The sequence below is a fragment of the Chelonia mydas genome, chromosome 7 (assembly GCF_015237465.2).
Source record: "Chelonia mydas isolate rCheMyd1 chromosome 7, rCheMyd1.pri.v2, whole genome shotgun sequence".
NCBI classification, from domain to species: domain Eukaryota; kingdom Metazoa; phylum Chordata; order Testudines; family Cheloniidae; genus Chelonia; species Chelonia mydas.
The window spans coordinates 119867587-119894451 of record NC_057853.1 but is presented as its reverse complement, the minus strand read 5'-3'; the positions used below and the strand labels follow the sequence as shown (position 1 = coordinate 119894451).

Below are 26865 nucleotides of genomic sequence, written 5' to 3'. Positions count from 1 at the left end.
GGGGCCGGGGGAGGGCCCCCTATCCTGAAGCCCCAGCCCTGGAGCTGCTGTGGCAGGGAGAGGTGCCTTCCCCCCCCAGCCCAGGTGCTGCTGTGGGGAGAGTCCTCTCTCCCTGCCATAGCCCCCATCTGCACCCCAAACCCCTCATACCTAGCGCCACCTCACCAGCCAGAGCCCTCACATCCCTGCACCCCAACCCACTGCCCCAGCCCTGAGCCCCTCATCCCTGGCCCCATCCCAGAGCCCGCACCCCAAGCCGGAGCCCTCACACCCCTTCCCACACTCCAAACCCCTCAGCCCCACCTCTACCACATGGATTTTGTTATGTGCACCGATACGAACAAAATTCATTCCAAACACAGGGGGGAAAAATTAGAAGGAACACTGGTACTAAGTGAAGGAGTACTTGTGGCACCTTAGAGACTAACCAATTTATTTGAGCATAAGCTTTCGTGAGCTACAGCTCATTTCATCGGATGCATACTGTGGAAAGTGTAGAAGATCACTCTCCTTACAATGTGTATGATAATCAAGGTGGGCCATTTCCAGCACAAATCCAGGGTGTAACAAGAACGTCCGGGGGGGGACACGACGACAACGGGAAATAGGCTACCTTGCATAATGACTAAGCCACTCCCAGTCTCTATTCAAGCCTAAGTTAATTGTATCCAATTTGCAAATGAATTCTAATTCCAATTCAGCAGTTTCTCGCTGTAGCTCACGAAAGCTTATGCTCAAATAAATTGGTTAGTCTCTAAGGTGCCACAAGTACTCCTTTTCTTTTTGCAGATACAGACTAACACAGCTGCTACTCTGAAACCTGGTACTAAGTGGTCATTTTTTAAGGGTGAGATTTTCAAAGTTGATGAGGGGATTTAGCCACACTGCTTCCATTAATTTCATTTGAACCTGTGTGACTAAAACCCCCGCATTCAACTCTGAAAATATCAACCAACCAGTCTTGTTGATCAAGCTCTGGAGATAGGTATAGCTTTTAAAACATCCCTGATTTACAACAACAATTGCAACCTCCTCCTCTCTGAACACACTGCCTTCTCTCTTTGTTATCCAATAATCACATCATGCCCCTATCTGAATCCCTCCACCGACTCCACTCTTCCAACACATCAACTTCAAGCTTCTCCTCGTACCATTCAAGACCTTTACAATTCTCCTCCTTCCCACTTCAGTATAAGTGCACTCAATTTCCTCCTTTTGAGTCTAGCATGAGCTAGAACAGCCACACTGCGAAGTAACACTAGAGATGCTGCAATGCCCTATCTCTAATGATCAACACCCCCCAAAAAAACACCTTTCAAGGTCCATGGCTCCTACATATGCCTAGCACAATCTGTGGTGTTCCTCATTCAGTGCACTAAATGCCCCAATAGCAACTATGTGGGTGAAACTAGACAATCACTATGCTGTCAAATGCACTCACACAGAAAAATGATGAGAGACAAAAAACACTACATCACATGTGGGTGAATTTGCTTTTCACAAAGTGATCACTATCTCTGACCTATCAGTCCTAATCGTCAAAGGAAACCAGCACAATACTTTCAAAAGAAAGCCTGGGAGCTTAAATTAAAATTTTTGCTACACATTAAAAATCACGGGTTTCAGCGTAGCAGCCGTGTCAGTCTGTATCCGCAAAAAGAAAAGGAATACTATTCGTTAGTCTCTAAGGTGCCACAAGTACTCCTTTTCTTTTTACTAAAAATCATGGACTCAATCGACAGTGGATTTTATGGCTTATTACAGCAATCTATAACCTTCTAACAACCCCCTTCCCCAGTTTGCAAATTAATTCCAGTTCTGCAGTTTCTCATTGAAGTCTATTTTTGAAGTTAGATATGCAGACAGAGTTGGAAATGCTGTTTGTTCCAGGGATTGGTTCCTGGGTTAAAAGTCACCTACTACAGGACAGGCCCAATAAAGAAAATAACAGAATGCCACTAGCCATCACCTACAGCCCCCAACTAAAACCCCTCCAGCACATCATCAAGAATCTACAACATATCCTGGAGGACGATCCCTCACTCTCAGACCTTGGGAGACAGGCCAGTCCTCGCTTACAGACAGCCCCCTAACCTGAAGCAAATACTCACCAGCAACTACTCACCACACAATAGAAACACTAACCCAGGAACCAATCCCTGCAACAAACCACATTGCCTACTCTGTCCGCATTTCTATTCAAGGGACACCATCATAGCACTAACCACATCAGCCACACCATCAGGGGCTCGTTCACTTGCCCATCTATCAATGTGATATATGCCATCATATGCCAGCAATGCCTCTCTGCCATGTGCATTGGCCAAACCAGACAGGGAATAAATGGACACAAATAGGACATCAAGAATTGTAACATTCAAAAACCAGTAAGAGAGCACTTCAATCTCCCTGGACACTCAACAACAGACTTGAAAGTGGCAATTCTTCAACAAAAAAACCTTCAAAAACAGACTTAAGAAACTGCAGAACTGGAATTAATTTGCAAACTTGATACCATCTAATTAGGCTTGAATAAAGACTTGGAGTGGCTGGGTCACTACAAAAAATAATTTTCCCTCTGTTGCTACTCATACCTTCTTGTCAACTGTTGGAAATGGGCCACATCCACCCTACTTGAATTGGCCTTGTTGGCAATGACCCCCCACTCGGTAAGGCAACTCCCATCTTTTCATGTGCTGTGTATTTATACCTGCCTACTGTATTTTCCACTCCATGTATCTGGTGAAATGGGTTATAGCCCATGAAAGCTTATGCCCAAATAAATTTGTTAGTCTCTAAGGTGCCACAAAGACGCCTCGTTTTTGCTGATATTTGCATGTTTGTTAATATCACTTTTCACAGCACACTCAGTAGCTAGCTGGGAGGCTGTGATAAATGATACGATACTAACAAATATACAAGTACCACTTACCACAGCCTCTCAGCTAGTTAGTAAGTCTGCTGTGAAAAGTGATACTTCTATGTTTGTTAATCCACTTTTCTCAGCAAGCCCCAGGACAAATTAAGCCCTGGATGAGGAGGTCAGAGGGGGAAGGCAGTGAGGGCCCAGGGCAATGGGGGGAGAGGCAGGGTTGAGCCTGAATGGCCTGAGACGGGGGTCAGCGCACGCTGCTGCGTGGTCACAGCAGGGTCTACACAGCTGAAGCTGCAGGCTGGAGCCCACTGCTGTGCAGCCAGCACCAGGGGGTCAGCACCCAGGGCCAGCTCCTGCCACATAGCAGCAGGAGCCTGGGACCAGAGCCAGAGGGCAGCAGCCAGAGCTGGAGGCCAGAAGCCGCACAGCCTGGCTCCTGAAGTCCTGCCACTGGAGGCACCCCAGGGGAAACCCGTAACAGTCTAATTCGAGGTGGCCAACCTGTGGCTCCAGAGCCACATGCAGCTCTTCAAAAGTTAACATGCAGCTCCTTGTATAGGCACCCACTCTGGGGCTGGAATCATGGTGCCAACTTTCCAGTGTGCCCGGGGGGGGGGGGGGGAGGGGGGGGGATGCTCACTGCTCAACCCTTGGCTCTGCTACAGGCCCTGCCCCGACTCCATCCCTTCCCACTCCCACCCCTGAGCCTGCCATGCCCTCGCTCCTTCCCGCACAGAGCCTCCTGCACACCATGAAACAGATGATCGGGAGGTACAGAGAGGAACTGATTAGCAGGGCTGCCAGCGGGTGGGAGGCGCTAGGAGCGGGGGGCTACTGAAATATTATAGTGGGTCTTTACCAGTGTACATTGGTAAATTCTGGCTCCTTCTCAGGCTCAGGTTAGCCACCCCAGTCTAACTCAAAAATAATTAAATGACCACCATCTACACTCTCTTCCAAGAAGAGAAGGAAATTATTACTGACTTGCAAGATGGTTCCTATTTTTATTTGTGGAAGTTTCTTTAGGTTCCAAACAAATGATGTTGAAAGGAGGAGTGTGATGTATGGTGAGAGATCTTTATTAAAATCATTTCCTATGGGTGATGTAACCAGAGTGTACTTTCTAACACTCTAGTCAAACTGAATTAGTATGCAGATGGAAAGTATAAGATGACAAAGACCAGCTTTATTTGTTGAGGACTGTCATTTAAGATCTCCAATTACCCATATTTTGGTTATGCTTTTACAGATTAAAGTGATAGCTTGTTATATTGGAATTAAGCAAGGAGAGACATGTTACAAAACTGTCTTTAGCTCTGAACCAGAAGAGGACAGTTAGCTCTGTATCTAGAAGTCCAGCAAATGCCTCAATTCAGGGACTTAAGCACATGCCTTCAGAAAGTCAGTGTGACTACAGTACCCACATATTTAGAGTTAGGAACATACTTAAGTACCTTGCTGAACTGAGGCTTAAGTTTATAGCACTTTTCAGTCACCTTTTAAGAGTACTAATATATTAATTTTTACATCTGATTTTTAAAAAGACTGGAGGAGAAACCTTATATTTAAAAAAAACCACCACTAACTTTTGATTTTGTTGCTTTTAAGGCACTCACACGGGAAATTTCCTGCACCTAACGTTAATTTAAATGGGTTAAATTAAAATCTGAATTTCAGAGTATACTCACAATTGCAAAAAACGTGTGCTGTGACCAGACTATATGACCATATAACAACTATGTATTCTTGTTAACATCTAGGGTAGATGTAACATCACAGCCACACCTGGGGGGAAATCCATACTTAGGAGAAAATAATTTTACATACTATCAAGATAGACAAGTCATGAATAGTACATAAAACACCCTGATCATCATTATTCTGATAATTAATGATCTTCCACCTTTGCCTCACCCAGCAGGAGAAGGCAAGCTCTTGGAGAAAGCTCTACTCTCCAGCCTTCTCCCTGCAGGCCCACAGCAGTACCATCTTCCCTGCCCTTGCACGCTGAAGCAACAGTGGTCAGAAACTTCAGTCCAAAAGAAGGGACAGAAAAACCTGAGTATATATGCTTTTCTTTCAGGGTTAAAACAATAAATGCTATGCAATTTTATTTGGTATTTTTTTTAATGTCACTGTAAAATTTAGAACAGAAAGGGTAGAAGGATAGACCTTAAAGACACATTGCCTTTTGTAACCATGGGCGATAGTATCTGTCCTATTAATAGGTCAATGATCACTCAAGACTAATATCCTCTCTCAGACAATGGAGTATATTAGATACTTCTGATAAAAGCAAACACGACAAAGACAAATAACTCAGTGGGGGAAAAAACCTAAAAGGATGCATAGGTTTGTGCGTATTTGGGGAAGCAGTGCATTTTTGCCTCCTCTTAAAAAAACAAAAAAATAAAAACAAACCCAAAAAACATTGAAAATCCAGGTCATCAGCCCTGGAAGATGGAGAACTTGTGAAGTGACAGTGTCACAATAATTAAAAGAATGAAAGCAAGTAATTGAGAGGGGAAAGATTTTCAGTCAGACTTTAAAATGTTTTTGTCAACACCTACTTCAATTTATTTATGTTTTCAAGGGGGGAAAAAGCCTTTACTAACACTCTCTTTCAATTAATGTGCAAGTATTAATCCGAGACAATAAATCCGAGACCATCAAAAAGGACTCAGGAGGACCCCACACACAACTGGGATGATCTTGACAAATTGGAGGATTGGGCCAAAAGAAATCTGATGAGGTTCAATAAGGATAAGTGCAGGGTCCTGCACTTAGGATGGAAGAATCCAATGCACCGCTACAGACTAGGGACCGAATGGCTAGGCAGCAGTTCTGCGGAAAAGGACCTAGGGGTGACAGTGGACGAGAAGCTGGATATGAGTCAGCAGTGTGCCATTGTTGCCAAGAAGGCCAATGGCATTTTGGGATGTATAAGTAGGGGCATAGCGAGCAGATCGAGGGACGTGATCGTTCCCCTCTATTCGACATTGGTGAGGCCTCATCTGGAGTACTGTGTCCAGTTTTGGGCCCCACACTACAAGAAGGATGTGGATAAATTGGAGAGAGTCCAGCGAAGGGCAACAAAAATGATTAGGGGTCTAGAGCACATGACTTATGAGGAGAGGCTGAGGGAGCTGGGATTGTTTAGTCTGCAGAAGAGAAGAATGAGGGGGGATTTGATAGCTGCTTTCAACTACCTGAAAGGGGGTTCCAAAGAGGATGGCTCTAGACTGTTCTCAGTGGTAGCAGATGACAGAACGAGGAGTAATGGTCTCAAGTTGCAATGGGGGAGGTTTAGATTGGATATTAGGAAAAACTTTTTCACTAAGAGGGTGGTGAAACACTGGAATGCGTTACCTAGGGAGGTGGTAGAATCTCCTTCCTTAGAGGTTTTTAAGGTCAGGCTTGACAAAGCCCTGGCTGGGATGATTTAACTGGGAATTGGTCCTGCTTCGAGCAGGGGGTTGGACTAGATGACCTTCTGGGGTCCCTTCCAACCCTGATATTCTATGATTCTATGATCTTACTCAACATTCCTGATAATAAGACAAGAAGCAAACAAAATCCTTCAATTTAAAAAAAAAAAAAAAACCAACCCATCTAACACTTTTCAAGCCTTCTTCATATCTCATACAACAGGAAACAACAGCACAAGCCTATTTTTAACAAAAGTTCCTTATAAAGGACTTTAATACCCAAAGAACATAAGGGCCCACAGCCCTTCCAAACTATTTATTATCTATATCCATCTTATTCAGATCCAGTAAGATCCATGTTTAATCTTTAAAGAAATCTGCAGCAGCACCAATATTGCTAGTCCATCAGACAAAGCACAGTTACACAAAATGGGAGCAAGGTACCAAACATATCTGCCCTTGTCGCAATGGAGCAACTCAAACTAATATATCTATAGAGTTATGACTTCGTTTTGTCCTCCTGGAAGCGTTTTAACATCTACCATCTCATGACAGTCTTTTCAAAGTCTGCAAAGTAACAGGATGCAAGTTGGCCAACACACATTTTCAAAATAACCACTTTCATCTGAACGCTTCACAAAGAACGAAAGCCACACAGATCAGTTTCACTTTCCCAAACAGGAAGTAATACAGAGAGGAAAATGAAACCATACCTGTTTTCCCTCCAGAACAGGTAATATTAAGATGGAGGAAAAATAAAGGAAATAGAAGAGCAAAATAAGGTGCTCCATCATGTAGGAGAAAGCCTCCTGTCACGTACAGAAAATTTGGGATGGAGCTGACCAAGTCATCAGCAGAATTCAGCTGACTGCAAGTGTAGCACCAATAGAACCTGGTCATCAGTGGGCGGGATAGAACTTGAGACCTCTGAAGCTTAGTGTACGAGCCTCAACTGCATAAACTAAAAGCCATATGGTTCTTACTCGAGACTGTAGCAGACTCAATCTCTAGCTCAGTGGCTCTCAAAGTTTTGTACTGGTGACCCCTTTCACATACCAAGCCTCTGAGCGCGACCCCCTCCTTATACATTAAAAACACTTTTTAATATATTTAACACCATTATAAATGCTGGAGGCAAAGTGGGGTTTGGGGTGGAGGCTGCCAGCTCGTGACCCCCCCCCATGTAATAACCTCGTGATCCCCTGAGGGGTCCCGACCCCCAGTTTGACAACCCCTGCTCTAGCTGGGCTAGGTGCCACTAGAGAGGGACACAGCACCACACCAAGCAAGCATGGGTTACACAAACAGCTGGACAGATGAACCCAGCTGGTATAAAAAAATTTTCATTTGGTGCCACCCTCATGTTGCTTTGATTTCAATATCATGAGCTGGTATTAGTCATATCTGGGACAGGCCAACTAGAGTTAAAGATAAACAGAAGCTCTCTCTTTTGATCTGAGCTCTTAAGACTAGTTCTCTTGATTGGCTACAATTCTTCCTGGACTCAAAACAGACCAGCACATGTTGACAGCTGCAACCTCTGCACACAGCAGTATGACTGGTTTCAGAGTAACAGCCGTGTTAGTCTGTATTCGTAAAAAGAAAAGGAGTACTTGTGGCACCTTAGAGACTAACCAGTTTATTTGAGCATGAGCTTTCGTGAGCTACAGCTCACTTCATCGGATGCATAGCATATCGTGGAAACTGCAGAAGACATTATATACACACAGAGACCATGAAACAAAGCTTCCTCCCACGCTTATCTAAAGTGATCATCAAGTGGAGCCATTTCCAGCACAAATCCAGGTTTTCTCACCCTTCCCCCCCCCCCACACACACACACATACAAACTCACTCTCCTGCTGGCAACAGCCCATCCCCCTTTGAAACCCCTCTTTATAATGCGCATGATAATCAAGGTGGGTCACCTCCAGCACTAATCCAGGTTTCTCACCCCCCCCCCACCCCCCCCTTCCAAAAACCACACTCACAAACTCATTCTCCTGACTTCCTGAATTAGTACTTCTTGGGTCAGCCACCATTTTCAATTTGCTCCCAAGTCTGCCATTCAGCTATCTTGTGTTATCAGAACCACTGGCATCAAATAAAAGTAAAGAAAGAGCTAGCCCATCACCTACCACCCTCCGAAGAGTGGAGAGATCAATTTGCCATCAGCACCTGTTATTAAGCAACACAACACTATCAATTCTTCATCTGGGTGTTGGCGCTGCTGCAGTTTTTCCTCACAAGCAGGTGAACACAGGAACTACATAAGCAACCACCCAGAGCTCCACGGAGGCGAGTCCAACAGCCCTCCTAAACCACGAGATGCACTTTGCATCTCATGAAGGCCAAACCAAGCCCAGAAGGCATCTGTCTGTTTTGACAGTGTCCCAAGTGGGTGGAACTTGGGAGTGTAGCAGGCAACAGAACTTATTTTCCTCTGAGTTGGGCACTTGCAAATGTCTATGTGGGAGAATCCTCCTAGAAAAACTGAGATGCAGCAGCACATGGCAAGTGCTGCCATCTCCTCTGGAGGGGTGGGGAGGCACAGCCCCCCCCCCCCACAGGGCACGCTGGGCACTGCGGTCTCCCTGGGGGAGACGGGGGGGGAGGAGGAGGCTCAGCCCCCCTCCGGGCATGCTGGGCGCTGCGGTCTCCCTGGGGGAGGCAGGGGGGGGAGGCAGAGCCCCCACCCCGGGCACGCTGGGTGCTGAGGTCTCCCTGGGGGGGCGGTGGGGTGGGGAGGCACAGCCCCCCCACAGGGCACGCTGGGCGCTGCGGTCTCTGTGCAGGGAGCGGTGGGGTGGGGAGGCACAGCCCCCCCGCCCCCCCGGGCCTGCTGGGCGCTGCGGTCTCCCTGGGCGGGGCAGTGGGGTGGGGAGGCACAGCCCCCCCCCCAGGGCACGCTGGGCGCTGCGGTCTCCCTGGGGGGGCGGTGGGGGGGGGAGGCACAGCCCCCCCCCCAGGGCACGCTGGGCGCTGCGGTCTCCCTGGGGGGGGCGGGGGGGGGGGGAGGCACAGCCCGCCCCCCCAGGGCACGCTGGGCGCTGCGGTCTCCCTGGGGGGGCGGTGGGGGGGAGGCACAGCCCGCCCCCCCAGGGCACGCTGGGCGCTGCGGTCTCCCTGGGGGGGCGGTGGGGGGGGAGGCACAGCCCCCCCCCAGGGCACGCTGGGCGCTGCGGTCTCCCTGGGGGGGCGGTGGGGGGGGAGGCACAGCCCCCCCCCCAGGGCACGCTAGGCGCTGCGGTCTCCCTGGGGGGGCGGTCCAGCCCCCCCCCAGGGCACGCTAGGCGCTGCGGTCTCCCTGGGGGGGGGGGGGGGGGGGGGGCACAGCCCCCCCCCCCGGGCACGGTAGGCGCTGCGGTCTCCCTGGGGGGGCGGTGGGGGGGAGGCACAGCCCCCCCCCCAGGGCACGCTAGGCGCTGCGGTCTCCCTGGGGGGGCGGTGGGGGGGGAGGCACAGCCCCCCCCCCAGGGCACGCTAGGCGCTGCGGTCTCCCTGGGGGGGCGGTGGGGGGGAGGCACAGCCCCCCCCCCCCCCCAGGGCACGCTAGGCGCTGCGGTCTCCCTGGGGGGGCGGTGGGGGGGGAGGCACAGCCCCCCCCAGGGCACGCTGGGCGCTGCGGTCTCCCTGGGGGTGTCACCCCCCGCCGAGAGGGGGCGGGCCAGGACGTTTGTTCACACCCGCTGCCGCGCCCCAGAGCCCCGGTCCTGCCCGCCGGTACCTGCAGTCTCGGGCGCTCTCTCTCCCGGCGGCCGCCGGCTTAAAATGGCGGCCGGGGGTCCCCCCGGGAGAGCCCTGTGCGGAGCAGCCAGCGCCGAGGTGCCGGGTCATGGCTCCGGCTGCACGGAGGCCTCCGCCCAGGCGCGAGAGGAAACCAGAGCCGCGCCCGCCGCCTTCCCCACAGCCCGGCCCGCCCTCCAACGCCAGCCGGGAGCGGCACCGCCCCTCCTGCGTGCAGACCTCTGATTGGCTGCGTAGGCGAGGCGCGAACTCTCCAATTGGCTCCCACGATGCATGGGGGGGGGGGTGGTCGAACAAGAGAACGAGCGTCCCTCTGATTGGTTGCTAGGCTGTAAGGGCGGGGGAGCGACGTTGAGCGAGAGCCTCTCCGCCTCCCAACGGATAGAGGCGGGGGAAAAGGGGGTGGGAAGGTGCCTGGCGGCCCCGCCTCGTGCTGCCTCTCCCTCTCCCATTGGTCCGTGCCCGGCGCGCGAGGGGGAGGGCGGGAAAGCTTCGCGCCGGTGTTTTTATTGCGCGCGCCAAGCGTCGTCTGCGCGTCACAAAGCGGTTGGGGCCGGTGGCAGGCGGCAGGCGGCAGGCTCCGTCCTTGTGTGAGGGGAGTATGACCCTCCGCCCCCCCCCCGGCCGCCGGGGTTCATTGGCGGGAGAGACACCCCCCCCCAGCTCAGTCACTGCTTGGGCCCTGCCCTGACAGCCCAGCCTACTGCTGTTTCCAGCGGGGGGCCAGTCAGCAACCCCCTGCCTGGTGCTGAGGGGCCAGTGCCCCATTCCCCCAGACTGGCCCCACCCCTGAGCAGCCTCCTCTCTCTCTCTCCCCGCGGTCCATCGCCGCACGCCGATCCCCGCCCTCGATGTAGGGCCACAAGCACATTTAAGCAGAGCAAGACCCGTGCTTCCAGCTGTCGTAGGGGCACAATGTAGGGGGGTCCCCTCGTGCAGACAAAGCTCCTGAGAGCAGCAGTCTTCAACCCTGGGGAGCACTGACCTAGTGTAAATAGAGGCAGAGGTGACCAGCCAGCAGCGCAAAACCCATATGGGCCTGTTTAAGGTACTTGAATGGTACCCGTAACCATAGTATCCATGTCTCTTTAACACCCCACTGAGGCAGAGAAGTGCTGTTATACCTGTTTCACAGCTGGAAAACGGAATAAATGACTTGGCCAAGGTCACACAGCAAGCCTCTGACAAAGCAGGCCTCAAACCCATCTCTCCGAAATCCTAGAGGAGCATCCAACCACTCGACCAAGCTTTCCTCCCAGGTTACCCCTGCCTGGAGCAAACAGTGCCTTTCTAGGCAAGGGGTTTATATTAGTCTGATTCACCGAGTAGGTAACACGAATGGTTGCCTGTGCGGCATAGACAAAAACCTCAAGCCTTAGCCAAAGGCTCAGAGAAATCAGAAGCATAACCAGCAACCTCTAGCACCAGCTGTTAGGATACAGATATTCAGGCCTGTCTGTAAAGGCCTATACTCTAAGAATTTAGGTGTATTCTTAGCACTTGGCTAGTTATAGAGGTATAAAAGCAAGAATCAAAATCACTGTCTGCCGGTGTAAGAGCCTTCTCTTACTGTGATAGTCTGAGGCCCTGTTCTTAGGCTAAGGCCTTTGGCTAAGCAACAGAGGCAGCCGTAAGCTGGGAAGCGACCGGTCACCTCCTCACATTCCAACCTAGTCACATTGAAAGAAGGTGCTAGTGGGCTGTTAGGATACAATCCTGTCCTGATAGTGCCTATCGCCTCCAGAGAAAGGGAAGTGCCTAGAAGATGTAAAAGGAAATTTAGTTTGAGAGCATCCTGTCTGGCAAGAACTCACTTATCAATAGCTGGGATGTGAAATCCTCATTTCTTTAAAAGAAAAGGAGTACTTGTGGCACCTTAGAGACTAACCAATTTATTTGAGCATAAGCTTTCGTGAGCTACAGCTCACTTCATCGGATGCATAAAGTGGAAAATGCAGTGAGGATGTTTTATACACACAGACCATGAAAAAATGGGTGTTTATCACTTCAAAAGGTTTTCTCTCCCCACCCCACTCTCCTGCTGGTAATAGCTTATCTAAAGTGATCACTCTCCTTACAATGTGTATGATAATCAAGGTGGGCCATTTCCAGCACCCATTGATAAACATTTAATTACATTAATAAACATTTGATAAACACGAAAGCTTATGCTCAAATAAATTGGTTAGTCCCTAAGGTGCCACAAGTACTCCTTTTCTTTTTGCGAATACAGACTAACACGGCTGCTACATTGAATATAAAGACTAGAGTGCAAAAGAGGTTATGATTTCCCTCCTCAGAACAGTGCCATAGAAAGGAAACTGGGGAAAGTTACACTTTATATTGAAATTATTTTTTCATACAGCATTTTGTCTAAAAATACTATCTTTAAAAAGTTAGCCACCACCAAGACATACAGCATAAAGACTGGGGTTTGATGTAACAGGAGGTAAGCCAAGCATTAACATAGCAGCAAGGGTGCTGCACTGGGGATGAGGAGATAAAATGGAAACAGCCAGGATCCTCCCAGGAACCAGAACTGCAGTGGAGACTTGCCACCCCCTCCCTCCATTCTGGAGAAACTAGGACAAGGTGGTGAATCCCTGCCATGTGGCCTTGGGGAAAACTGCAGAGGATGGAACTAGAGACTGTAGCTGGTAAGAGCAGCTACAGGAGCAACCAAAGCAGACATGTAGAAAACTTTTTACAGTTTTGACTGGCCTTGAAGAGTTTGCGGGTACAGTGCACTCTCCTTTGGTTGAGGATATATACAGTACCTACAATCAATCAATTTGGGCTGCCGTTTAGGAGCACGCTTGGATTCTTCGCCAACACTAAGATCTCACATAGCCACTTCTGCAAGTAATGCTTTCTGTCATCTCTGGTTGGCTAAGAGACTACATCCCATCATGGTGACTTGGCCTGTTATTCACACCTTTTGTCATTTTTTGGTGGGAGTACAGCAATGCAGTGTAGCTGGGCATAAAGCCTTCAGCGCTTAATAAACTTCAGCTAGTATAGATGGTGAAGCACAACTCAGCAACAAAGGCTACAGCAAGCACATCATACCTATTCTACACTCTCTCTACTGGCTTCCCATAGAATTTTCAATCCAGTTCAAGGTCTTAATCCTGATCTTTAGGAGCTCCATGGCCTGGGCCCAGGATATCTGAAAGATCTAAATATGATGATCAGAGGTGAAGACAGTGTTTGACCACTACACTTTTCTGGCATAATGGAAGTCTCTACACGATGGCTAAAGCTTGTCTGTGCAGGAGACAGAACTTTCTCAGAGGCTGGGCCAAGCTTGTGGAATGAACTCCTTCAGGAACCAAGGACCTTCTGCTTCAAGTGCAAGACATTTCTTTGACCGTGTCTTCTCCAACAAAAAAATCAAACAAACCGAAAACCCGAGCGAAACAAGACACACTGTTGTACATGCTTCTCTCTCTGGGGAAGAGGATTAGAGAACCACCGCCACATGACGGATGTATTGTCTCATTATTTAAGGCCGAAGTTACTGGAAGGTGCTTAGATACTATCGTGTTGAGAACAGTACAAGAACAGATAAAAAAAAAAGACTGTCTGCCCTGTGCTGATCAGTTGTTTGCTCCAACCCTCTCCCTCCATCAGTCTCTTCACCTCAGCTTCATTCCACTTCTGTCCGATCCCACTTATTCCCCTCTCCTTCCATGTCCCTTCATTCACTTTCTTTCCATTTAATTTACCTCCTCCTAATGGAGACCACACCCAAAAAATATTGTGGAACTAACACGACATCTGCTGCCATTATAGTACACTCCTCTTATGTGTTCAATCCAGGAGCGTCAGATGCTTCCTAAAAATGGGGTGGGGCCATCTGCGCCCAAACCAAGCCCCCCCCCCTCCCCGAGGCCATGCCCTGCCTTTCCCCCTGCCCCCGAGTCCCCGCCCCCTGCTCGCTCGCTCCTCTCCTTCCATACCCCCCGTTGCTTACCCTTACAGCCAGTAAAAAGTGGCAGGGACATGGCCTCCTGCTCCCCCCCTTCCAGCACCCCTGGTTCTATCCCTTTCGCTAATCCTGGGTCTTTCTTGTCTATTTAGATATGCACACTCTGGGGCAAAAGCTGTCTTCTACTGTTTGTACAATGCGTGACACAGAATGGTTGATCCTTAGGCACTGCCATATTAAACAGGTGCTTAATAGAATATTTGTGTCCATGTTGACACTCAACACTCTTGAGGGATATTTTAGGATTAAGTTGGTGCCTCTGGTCTTGTTATTGTATAGATTTGCTTGAATAAAAGTGACAGCGCATACCTGAATTCGTTTTTAACTAAAAGTTTACAAACAGCTTCCTGCCCAAGGCTATGAATTGAAGTATTAGGGATTATTTCTGCAATTCTCTTGAGGAGATGGGAGTGCAAATTATAGTATGAAGATTGTGGTTTCCTTTCAGTTTAGAATTCTCAGCCTTGAACAACTGACAGTATTTTGGAACTGATTTGGTGGCAGTGTGTAAATAAGTTGTCAAATAACCAGCCAAAGCCAGACATACAGTACACCAATCTGTTTGAAGAAAACTGCAGAGCGAGCACTGCGGTTTTGCAAAGGCCAAATAGATTCAAGGAGAGGTTAATGGCAGCAGGAGGTTATGATGTCATTTTAGTCATATGGGCATCTGAAGGAGAAGATAATGAAAATACAAAAAACAGCAATTGTTGTATTGAACAGACTAGATATGTGATATCTTTTGGCTAGTACTTGAATTAGAGTAACTGAAAAGAGAAGATAATCATGGTAAAGAGTGAGTGAGGGGAACATGGAGAGGAAAAATTTGTCTACTATTGTACCAGTCAAGTATTTTCCGTGGGAGAGCTGCAAACACTAGAGATGCATGCCATTTAATATGCCCACACAACAGCAGGTTTAACCCTAAAGATGTAGGCAACACTCTTTAAAGGCACAGATACAGGCGTAAATAGGAGTTAATACAACACTTGATAGTCCTCTTTATGTTAATTAATTCTCATTTTAACTAGAGTAGCTATTCAGATCACCCTAAACATTATTTACTACTGGAGACTGAGGACTCATGTTCCCAGTCTCTTCCAACCAGAGCACTAAATTGACTTACTTATTTTAGACCTGTCTCTGCATTTTTACATTCCTTTCCTCTGGATTAAGCAAAACAGTTAAAAGAAGCTTACCTCATAATGTCTTGCATTATAGAAGTTATAGGAGCTTAAAAGTTCTTGTCCAATCCCCTTGCTTTCTGTTTTCATTAATGTTCCCTGTATTCTCTGACGGTTCAATCTTAAAACATTTATTTCTGCATTTTGCTCCCCAAAAAAGCAAACAGTCAAAAACCGAGAAAGTTAAATACCTGGAAAACTATTAAGCTTTTGGAGTGGAGTCAGCACTATACAATACATGATGTTACACAACACATTCATAGCAATAAGTTTCATTTCTGTCTCCAGAATTAGTCATGCCTTTGCTATTCAGCAAAACCAAGATGATATTGTTCTGGCTAATATTCCACAAGGAAGCCCCAGATGGACTAGTCACAATACCGATAAATCATAGTGAAGAACTAGACACTGCCTAAGGGCCTTTAACATCTGGAATGGATTGGCCATAATCCTGCAGTCTGTTACGTAATTTCTCAAAATTTAAGCTTTTAGATAAAGTTGTTTTAATAAACCTTATTCTGAGAAGGGCAAAAATACTCCCAGGCAAAAAATAAAAACAAAGAGAAACCAAAACACCATTGTCAATCTGGGAGGAAATCTGTTTCAGGCTCCAGAAAGTATAGTTGAATTCCACAGTCATTAAGTAAAAACTGAATTACATTAATGCACTTCTTGCTTCTGCCACATCATCTGGAAAAAGAGCCAATAATCCTAAAATACCACATTAACAGTTTATGCATTTGAAATTCCCAATATTAGAGCTGTATCAGAAATCACAAAGAAAGAAGGAACCTCAGTTTCCTGGACAGTTTCTATTTGCTTTCAATTTCAAAATACAGTGAAACCTGTTCATTCTGAAACTCTATTGACAGAAGTGTGACATTGCCTTCCTTTCCCTGTATGGAACTCACAGCACAGAGATTGTGGGGATACCTGTCATCTACAATGTGTAATCTTTATTAGTCCTCCAATCCTCCCCGCTTCTGCACTCATTGTTCCCACTCAGCCATTAATGCAAACCTCCTCTCCAACTGTATTTTGAATTTAAGATAGTGTTGGTTTATATTCTTGTTATTTTGAATCCCCGAGTAAACAGGAATGTTTGCTTTTAAATCATACTCTGTTATTCCAAGGGTTGTTTGTATCATTAATAAGCCTATTAACCCGTTCCTGGTTTTGATGTGAACTACAACACCAAAGCCATCACAGATCAAGAGAGGGACCTGGCATCCAGAAGTGACCACCTGCTATTTCAACAAGGGAATCAGACTGAAAACAAGAGCAGATACTTCTGTTAACCTGAAAAGGACCAGGAAACTCACAGAATGTTTAGGTCTGAGATGGAAAAAACTAATTTTTTAAAAAAAGACAAAAGGACAGAACCAGTGATAGAGAAATGAGGTTGCAGGTGGAAGACTTCCACAGAGAATACCTGAAAGATTGCATACAAGGGCAAAGGTAGCTATCACTACTATCCTAAATTAGTGTTGCCAGGTGTCCGGTTTTCCCACCAGAACGCCCAGTCAAAAAGGGAGCCTGACGGCTCCGGTCAGTACCACCGACTAGGCCGTTAAAAGTCCGGTCGGCGGTGCTGCGGGTCTGAGGTAGGCTAGTCCCTATCTGTCCTGACACTGTGCTGTGCCCCAGAAGTGGCCAGCAGGTCTGGCTCCTAGGCAGGGGGGCCACAGGGATCTGCGTGCCGCCTCTGCCCCTAGCGCTGGATCTGCACTCTCATTGGCCAAGAACCGCAGCCAATGAGAGCTGCAGGGGAGGTGCCTATGGGCCAGAGCAGCGTGTGGAGCCTCCTGGTTACCCCCGCCTAGAAGCTGGACCTGCTGGCCATCTCCGGGGTGCAGCACAGTGCTAGGACAGGCAGGGAGCCTGCCTTAGCCCCGCTTTGCCGCTGACTGGGAGCCACCTGAGGTAAGCCTGAGCCCCTGCGCCAGGCCTGAGCTGCCCCCAAACCAGAGCCCCCTCATCCCCAGCCCAGAGTCCAGCCCCCTCCCACACGCCAAATCCCTTGGCCTCACCTTCCAGCCTGGAGCCCCCTCCTGTACCCCAAACCCCTCATTCCTGGCCCCACCCCAGAGCCCACACTCCCAGCCGGAGCCCAGAGCCCCCTCCCACATCCAGAACCCCTCATTTCTGGCCCCACCCCAGAGCCCACACCCCCAGTTAGAACCCTCACCCCCTCCCGCACCCTAACCCCCTGCCCCAGCCCAGTGAAAGTGAGTGAGGGTGGGGGAGAGTGAGCCACCGAGGGAGGACGAATGTAGTGAGTAGGGGCGGGGCCTTGGGGAAGGGGCAGGACTAAAGTGTTCACTTTTGTGCAATTAGAAAGTTGGCAACCCTAAATCCTAATAGGCCCCTTCAGCAGGTAAAACAGTAACCACTGCAGCTTGTGGTTATTCTTTGCCATGTGACAAGTAAAACCATGTCATATGACTGGGGCCAAGAAACAAAGATCAGTCTTGTCCCAGCACTGATGTGTGTCATATTCTTATGTGGTGTCTGAAGAAAAATGACTTGTGGCAAAAGTGAGGCAAATAAAGTCACCTCACTCCTTCAGTATGGAAGGGAACCTGGCAGAGAGTTAGAGGAAGTGATTTACAATGCATCCAAGTTTTCCCTGGAAGAATGGCAATATTGAAGAGAAGTCGTGGGAGTATGGAGTGAACTCCTCCATACTCTTACATGGGGAAGGCCTAGAGACACATGAGATCTACAATACATTCTGTTGGGAATGTGGAGGGGAACAGCTAGATAGTCATTGAGAATTTTTAAGAACACTCATCCATGAAAGGATTTCACTGGGAAAAGGCTCATTGGCCCAGATTATCAAAGCTATTTATGCATCTAACTTCCACACCTTAGAGGATTTGGACTGTTTTCTTTACAAGATGCAAACAAAATCTATGCAATAAAATGAAGTAAAATAAGATGTGAATTTGATCATATATACTAATTAGAAACCAGGTTATGTGATAAATTTATAACAAGTCAAAGCAACATTATTGCAAGAAACTAACTGTGCTAACAGTGGATATTTGTAGGGCTAGTGAAAACCATATTTCCCTAATGAAAGGGTTAGCAATCAGTGACAAAATAGAAGCACAACTAATTAAAAAGGCAAAGATAGAAGGGCACATGAATAGCAAAGACCAGATTTACTTGCAGTGAATCTGGAGGCAATTGCAACACAAAGGTGTCCAACATGAAGGGTGTAGAGTCAGGCTTGCTTTTAATTGAAGTGTTTTGCAATAGCCTATCAGCCTTCACAAACTGCAAAGAAATATGACAGCAAAATACAGAATTAATAAACATCTTAAGGAGAAATCTCTCCTGATTCAAAGATCTCTTTTTTTTTTTTTTTTGGTATCTCTATATTTACAAAACACAGTTGTACAACAGATCAAGTTGTAACACTGGAAATAAATGAACAAAAAGTGAATTTCAAAATGGATACTGTGAGTGCAAAAGGATAACAGCAAGAATACACAAAAGTATTTTATAATGATCACATAAGTTTAAATGGCAAAGCCACACTGGCATATTTGCATAAGGACAGATGCCACTGGGCAGAGTTTGAAATAACTGAACAGGAAGTCCAGTGTAGGCTTGTGTGGAAGAGTAGCCTATAAATGCAAATCATCTATCAACGAAACATGCTGCCATGGGAAGGGCCGCTGCTTTGTGGCCTCCCTGCCCCCCAATCAAGACGCAAAAGAAAGATTCTTAAAGCATACAATGTGGTGTTTAATGGACTGGTATTCTATCCTTAATTCATCCATTACATGGATACGGAGTCCCTTTAACACAGAGGTTAAGTAAAACCTGAACTTCATTGGATGGTAAAAGTTAAATTTTACTGAATGGATTCAGTAACCGTGACTGGGTTACTCCTGTGGTAACTGTAATAAAACCAAACGAGTTATGAGGTGTGTATATATCCAAAAAAATTGACTAAGGCCATCAATACAAGCACTACTGCATGAAAACAGCTGGTGTACAATGTCTTATGGTACTGTAGCTGCTTTTATGGGAATTTGTCTTTTGCCTCCCCTGCATTCTCACTGTACTCCACTCTTGCCAGAGACCTGGAATGCCTAATGTTGCATTTTGTGTTTGTAAGTGTTTGTTATTTTGCACCGGTTACTTAATGAGGCTAGCTTGGGCCCCTTTGTCCTCCACACTTCCACTCATGTCAGGATCTCACATCAATTTCTTTGTCAGTGATCTTTTGAGACACATAGGATTGCAGTAAAGGGTAACTAGACAGTGTTTCTCAAATGCAGCCACCAGGGGCTTTTCTTGCAGCCATAGCCTCCTGGGCAGTGATTCTGGGGGGCAGGGAGGCTGCAAAGAAGTGGCCCTTCCTATGAGCAGCATGTAACCCGCCCCCTTCAGGGAGGCTAGCCCCCCAGTCCCACCCCTTCCACCAGAGACCCTGCCCCTACCCCCACCCCTTTTGTGCCCCCCCATCCCACCAGAGCCCTGAGGTGCCCCGCCCCTCATGGCCAGAGGAGCTCTGGCCAAACAGCCCCAGCCACCGAGTCCCAAGCCGCCAGCCACGCCAACACCCAGGCCAACCCCTGGCCACTGGCTGGCCCCAGCACTGGCCGACTCTCAGGCCACCAGCTGGATGAGCCCTGAGCTCCAGAATCCCGGCCCAAGTGAGTACTTGTTGGCTTCATGGGAGCGGGCGAGCGAGGGTGGGGCCTCAGGGCAGAGCATGGGCAGGGTTAGGGGAGGCTTAGCCCCCACTGGCCTATGGTACCTGCCATCCATGGCCCCTCCCCTGGGTCTGCAAGGAGAGGTTGGGCCCTGCCCCATCTGGAGCCACAAAAGCCGGAGGAGCAAACAGCCAGTGTGAGTTCCCCACCTTCCCGAGCATGGTGGAGCTCAGGCTTCTGGCTTCAGCTCTGGGGTGGCAGACGGCAGGCTCTGGCCATGTGGTGGTGGGCTCCAACCATGAGTTTTGGGCTCTGGGCTTTGGCTATAACGTGATGGGCTCCAGACCCTGGCTGCTGGGCTTTGGGCTCACCACCTCCCTCATCGCCCCTGGCCCCCCTGCTGTCACCTCTGGCCCTTCACCCAATCACCCCTAGCCCCTGCTGCCTCCCTACCCACCTTCCCATCCAGGGAACAAATTAAGCCTTGCTTGCCAGGGCTGAGTAAGTCTGCTATGAAAAGCGATATGTGCATGATTAATATCATTTTTCACTGCCTCCCAGCTAGCTAGCAAATCTGATGCTGTGAAAAGTGATATTAACGATCATACAAAAATCACTTTTCACAGAAGCAGGCTTACTAGTTAGCAAATCAAAAAAACGCAACCAAAAAAAGTGGGGAAAACACAACAAAAGACAAGAACATGCAAAGCACCTTATCTGTGTTTCTATTCTGTTTAGGTCCAGTAAAGAATAGAGACAACTAACTGTATGTTATTATGGATTCTGAAAAAACCCTACATAAATAAATTACACTGATTTGGACATGTCTATGTGCATATTTATTTTTCCTAAAGTATTTTAGGAAAAATTGTCATAGTGGCAGTGGCTGGATGCTGAGACCACCAAAAAGTTTGTTGTGAGAACCCCTGTGAGGATGCCTGCAATGTTGTCTTTGTTGCTTATCTAAAAGCTAATAATGAACTACGGATTCTGATATCGCTATTCAGATAGCATTCTTGTTCTGATCCACCCAATCCATAGTTCAAATACTGAGCTGATTGGAACTGGTACAGTTCCAAAATAAATCTTTGTACATTTGAGTGACTCTCTAAAGTACATACTGAATAATATGCAACTTTTAGAAGCACAGTTTTCATGTACAAGATTAATACTTTTAACAAATTTGTTAAATTTATTTCAATGACTAAGGAATGTAGACAGGTTTCAGAGTGGTAGCCATGTTAGTCTGTATCAGCAAAAAAACCGAGGAGTACTTGTGGCACCTTAGAGACTAACCAATTTATTTGAGCATAAGCTTTCGTGAGCTACAGCTCACTTCATCAGATGCATGCAGTGCAAAATACAGTAGGAAGATATATATACACAATTTTCCACAGCATGCATCCGATGAAGTGGGTTTTAGCCCATGAAAGCTTATGCCCAAATAAATTTGTTAGTCTAAGGTGCCACAAGTACTCCTCGGTTTTTGTTTTTTAAAGGAATGTAGCTGCATCTCAGCGCTAATTATTGAGCATGTTAAAGTCCAATTACACTTTTCAGTGTGTGTGTGTGTGTGTGTGTGTGTGTGTGTGTGAGAGAGTGTGAGAGAGAGAGAGCACGCCCCAGTTTCAAAACAGTTTTGTGTTTTAAGACAGATTCAGTAAAAATGATTCACATAATGACTTAAAACATGATCTGTAAACTATCAGTCTTTGTTCCATTATGAAATTTTTATTTTCAGGTAGCAGCTTGAGTGAATTCAAATTCTGTAGCTGTGTAATATATGCACGACATCCAAAGAACATTTCTCTTGTTAGAAGTATACAAGTCAGAAAAGTTGAGCCATATAAAAATATGAAATGTTAAATGCTTCTTTGGTTAAGCCAGAAGTAAAATACACAAGAGTTGGAAAACATAGAACTAGGAAAGACTGTTATACCTCATTCACCTTGGCCAGAAGGTTCCTCCAATTCCTATTTGCAGGATCAAGTTTCCATACAGAAAGGTAAGCTCACCCCAGAGCAGCCAGTGATTAAGTTTGTTTGATTAAGATCTCAATAGACTATTAGTATCTCCTTAGTAATTGTCACAGGGAGGGCAGACAGCAGTAAATACACCCTGTTCCATACTCCAGGAAAGTAGATTTTATTGCAGTTAATACGGTTATGCTGAGCAGTACTGGTGCTTGTTTGGATCACAAATCTCTTTAAGATTGGGTGTGACAATTAACGAAACTGTCAGTACAAGTTTATCACAAGACCCCAGCTAGACAAAAGGGGTTGTGAACCCACCTGTTAGGATATAGATATTCAGGCCTGTCTGTAAAAGCCTATACTCTAAGAATTTTGGTGTATTCTTATCACTTGGCTAGTTATAGAGGTATAAAAGAGAGAATCAAAATCACTGTCTGCTGGTGTAAGGGCCTTCTCTTACTGTGACAGTCTGAGGCCCTGTGCTTAGGCTAAGGCCTTTGGCTAAGCAGCAGAGGCAGCCATAAGCCAGGAAGCGAACAGTCACATCCTCACATTCCAAACTAGCCACATTGAAAGAAGGTGCTATTGGGCTGTTAGGAATACAATCCTGTCCTGAATACAATCCTGTCCTGATAATTCCTATCACCTCCAAAGAAAGGGAAGTGCCTAGAAAATGTAAAAGGAAACTTAGTTTGATAGCATCCTGTCTGGCAAGAACTCACTTATCAATAGCTGGGATGTGAAATCCTCACTTCTGTATTGTTTTGTCATTAGAGTTCCCACTTTGCTATTGTTTGTCTGTATAATCTCTGTCTGGTTCTGTGATTGTTCCTGTCTGCTGTATAATTAATTTTGCTGGGTGTAAACTAATTAAGGTGGTGGGATATAATTGGTTACATAATCATGTTACAATATGTTAGGATTGGTTAGTTAAATTTCAGGAAAATGATTGGTTAAGGTATAGCTAAGCAGAACTCAAGTTTTACTATATAATCTGTAGTCAATGAGGAAGTGAGGGGGCGTGGGTGGGAGATGGGAACAGGGAATGGGGGTAAGGAAATTGGAATCATGTTTTGCTAAAGGGGGAGATGGGAACAGGGAATGGGAGTGGGGAAACTGGAATCCTGTTTTGCTAAGGGCAGGAATGGGAACAGGGACACAGGTGTAAGGCTCTGTGGTGTCAGAGCTGGGAAGGAGGATACTAAGGAAGGAAACTGGAATCATGCTTGCTGGAAGTTCACCCCAATAAACATCGAATTGTTTGCACCTTTGGACTTCGGGTATTGTTGCTCTCTGTTCATGCGAGAAGGACCAGGGAAGTGAGTGGGTGAAGGAATAAGCCCCCTAACACCACCTCTGAGTTTTAGACTGAGTGGACAGAGGGGCTTTCGCTGCGTATTGTTTTGGGTAAAGCGTATGTGTGTGTGAGGGAAGGGAAAGCAGACTGACAGAGACAGACTTAGGGCAGGTCTACACTAAAAGTGCTACGTCAGCGCAGCTGCACCGATGCAGCTGTGCCACTGTGGTGCGTCTGGTGACAACACTCTATGCTGACGGGAGAGTGCTCTCCTGTTGGCATAATTACTCTACCTCTGCGAAAGGTGAAAGCTGTAAAGATAGAGCGTCTCCCACCAACATAGCGCTGGTGCAGAAAGCGCTTAGGTCACTGTAACTTGCATCGCTCAGCGGTATGTCTTTTTCACACCACGAGCAACGTAAGCTAGATCGACTTAAGCGGTAGTGTAGACCTGCCCTCAGAGACAAAAAATAAGACAGCCAAGCCGCAGCCTTTGAGCAAGGTGTACAACCCTGGAAGAAGCCAGAGATAATTTTTTGGTTCTGGTGTTGGCTAAAAAGGCTTGGGGCTGTAACCTGAGCAACTATGCTTTTGGTTTGGATTTCTTCTGAGTTCGGAAAAGCAGGACTTTGTATGTTCCTTGTAAATAAATAAGACCGTGTCAAAGAAAACACCCAACTCCCTCAAATTCTACTCCCAACTGGGACGTCCCCAAGACCTCAAAATTAGCCAGCCTGCTTGAGTCAAAAGCAGGTTGGGTAACAATAGAATAGATCATGTTCAGCCGAGTTCCACCCCTCCAAGGGTCAACCAGAAAGATCTTCCTCTTCTTTTTCTAGCCAGTAATTCCAAGCCAAATGTGGTTTACTTTGACCAAGTTTCCAGGAGATATTAAACAAAAGCATTCATCCTACCAGGGTACTTCTGGTTTCACAGGAATGGGTGGTTTATCTCAGCCCATTTGCTTGCATCCTTTCCTCTTCCCCACCATCGGATCCCTTAAATAGGAGGGTGGGGAGGAGACTCTTGTCCTCTCCACAGCGGTCTTTGCTCCCTTGCCAATATCCCTGCTCTGCGAGCAGACAACTGTGGTCCTTCAAAAGGCAAGAAAGTTAACTGTTTTCTTGCCAGTCACGGAATGGTGTTTGTTCACCTCATCACTTCCATTTCCCCAGAAAGCTGCTACCCCAGGACCTTTATTTTATTATGAATTATGTTTAGTATACAGTGCCAAGGGACCAAACAAGAAGAGGCCTCATTGGGCTAGGCACTGTAAAAAACAAAGCAATATATAGTTTCAGGATGTTCCTCTAACTTGCCATAAGAATAATCAGAAGGCTGGAGATAAGGCCTTTTTGTGAGAGACTTCGAGAGCGCCGTCTGGTTAGTTTAACAAAAAGAAGATTAAGAGGTGACTTGACTGTGGTGTATAAATACCTACATAGGGAAAAAAATACCGACTATTAAAGGGCTCTTTAATCTAGCCAAGAAAGGCTAAATAAGAGCCAATGGCTGGCAGCTGAAACCAGACAAATTCAAATTAGAAATAAGATACACTAATCTTTTGAGTAGCAGCCGTGTTAGTCTGTATTCGCAAAAAGAAAAAGGAGGACTTGTGGCACCTTAGAGACTAACAAATTTATTTGAGCATAAGCTTTCATGTTTTTTAACAGTGTTTAACGGATGTTTTTTAACAGTGACGCTGATTGACAGTGGAACAAGCTACCAAGGAAGTGGTAGATTCTCCATTTCTTGAGGTTTTCAAATCAAGACTGGATGCCTTTTGGAAAAATATGCTTTGACCAAACACAATTGTTGTCCTCAATAGAGGGGTAATGGGGTGAAATCCTACAGCCTGCATTATACAGGAGGTCAGACTAAATGATCTAATGGTCCCTTCCTGCCTTAATTCTTTCTCAAATAGTTCATACAGTTTAAGAGCTACTTTGTTACATACACGCAAGTATATTAATATGGGTGATAGTTTGTATTATGTTCCACACTGACGCTCCTCATCCACATAAAATATTTTGCTGGATCTTTATAACTTTGTGACAACCATTAACATTGCCAGCTCCTGTGTCTTCGGCTTTTCTAAGTCCAGAACATAGTTTAAACTGTTTGAAGTTCCCATCTCAGCACCTCCTTTTCATGCAAAGGTGAAGAGTCATGGGTAATTTAGTCCTTGTCCATCCTGCAGACTTCATAATCCATTTTGTTTCAACAAGATTTTTAATATTGTGGTTCTATTTTCCTCTCCTATTTTATAAATGCGTCAATGCAGCACAAAGAGGTGAAATCCGTCATCCAGTATCACAGCATGACTCATGCATAACATACCAGGCCACACTTCTGCCTTTAATTTTCATAATATTAGTCAGCTGAATGGCAGGTCAGAACATGTTTTGGAGAAGCACTTTCTTTGAAACTTACAGCCATGGCACCTTATGCTGTGCTCCAGATAGATCCCATAGCCTAGGCAAGTAGGGTCAGACTTGGTGAATTACTGACTAGGAGACCTTAAAAGAATACCTAGGTGCTACAGTAAGTGGTGTTGGTCATTGGTGGTGCTTTTCCATCAGCATCCTCAATGAGCCAACTCATCAGCAGGATATCATGCGATGGTGTGGTACAGGCATAGTATCTTTCCAGTGACCTATACAAAAGAGTTTTTGAATGTGGGGTCTTGAGTTCTTGATAGTGCAGAAACCATTCAGACAAGGTGCATAGCCAAGAAAGCCTTCTCAGCGATACTGTTTGCAGGTTCCTTATGTCTTCAGATGTGTTTGTTTCCTTTTAGACTCCCCAATAAGGGGAATTTCTAAGGGTAGGAAAATTGAAGCTTTTTTCCTTCTACTGAAGGCCCCTGTGTTTGACACCATGCCAAGCAAGTCAACTGGAGGCCACCTGCCAAAATATGTCTGAATAGGTCCAAGCCACTTTCTCTTATTTTCTTTCCCCCTTTCCAAGTAAACTAGCCCAGTCGACAGCTTTCCCCAAGAGTGACATTTTTCACAGCCCTGAGCAATGTAGTGACGTCGATCTAAGTTTTCAATGTAGACCAGGCCTTTGATGTAGGGCTCTTTTAAAGAGCCTAATAGAGCAACTTTGGGGGTTCTTTCTCCTTCAGAATCAGTAAGAGTTAAACCTCCATAAAATCTGACTTGAAGGGGATTATTCTAGGGGACAGCACAAGTATATTTTTAGTTACTGATTTAAAACTGACCAGAAAAGTCAGAAAGAAGATTTTGTTCCCCCCATGGAATGAGTAGCTGTTTATAAATAACCAACAAAGACAGCAGCAGAATCTACCAACTAACAAATGAAGGCTCACTTGATTTGGGATTTTCTTGTAGAATCTATTAGTCCTCAGAAAGGGGGTTCAGCTTGTTTTACTTTCAAATGTACTAATTATAATAAAAGTCATCACAACTTTTGATACTATACTAAAATAAACCGTTCACACTGACCAGTTCTTACCTGTTTGTTGGCTGGTGATTTTTCACCCAGAAACTGCTTTCTCTATTCCCTCTGCCATTGAGAGAGGAATGAGGATTGAAACAGGCTTGATAAGGACAAAGGGGAATGGGGCTGATTTTTTTTTAACTGACAGGAAATGATGGTTAAGACTGAGAATTATGGGTAAAGTGAGTGGCTTATAAAAGGACACTCTGCTAATACAACTCAGCCTTGTTCT

The 26865-nt window shown here is 46.5% G+C and overlaps 1 protein-coding gene across 9 annotated transcripts in view; it reads right to left on the bottom strand.

Annotated features, from left to right (window-relative positions):
- The window catches only part of SLF2 (SMC5-SMC6 complex localization factor 2), a 57272-nt gene extending 46932 nt beyond the window's left edge, over positions 1 to 10340 (bottom strand). For 4 of the 9 annotated variants that reach the window (XR_005226350.2, XR_006292063.1, XR_006292066.1 and 1 more), the window contains exon 1: positions 10031 to 10218. Coding sequence is in view for 3 of the 9 variants with exons in the window: in XM_043550555.1 (XP_043406490.1) it covers positions 10031 to 10140 (110 nt within the window). In the remaining 6 variants the exon portion in view is untranslated. Of the gene's footprint in view, positions 1 to 10030 lie in introns of all 9 variants that reach the window. The other 5 variants (XR_006292064.1, XR_006292065.1, XM_043550554.1 and 2 more) reach the window with 3 other exon arrangements.
- Between the last annotated feature and the right edge of the window lie 16525 nt (positions 10341 to 26865).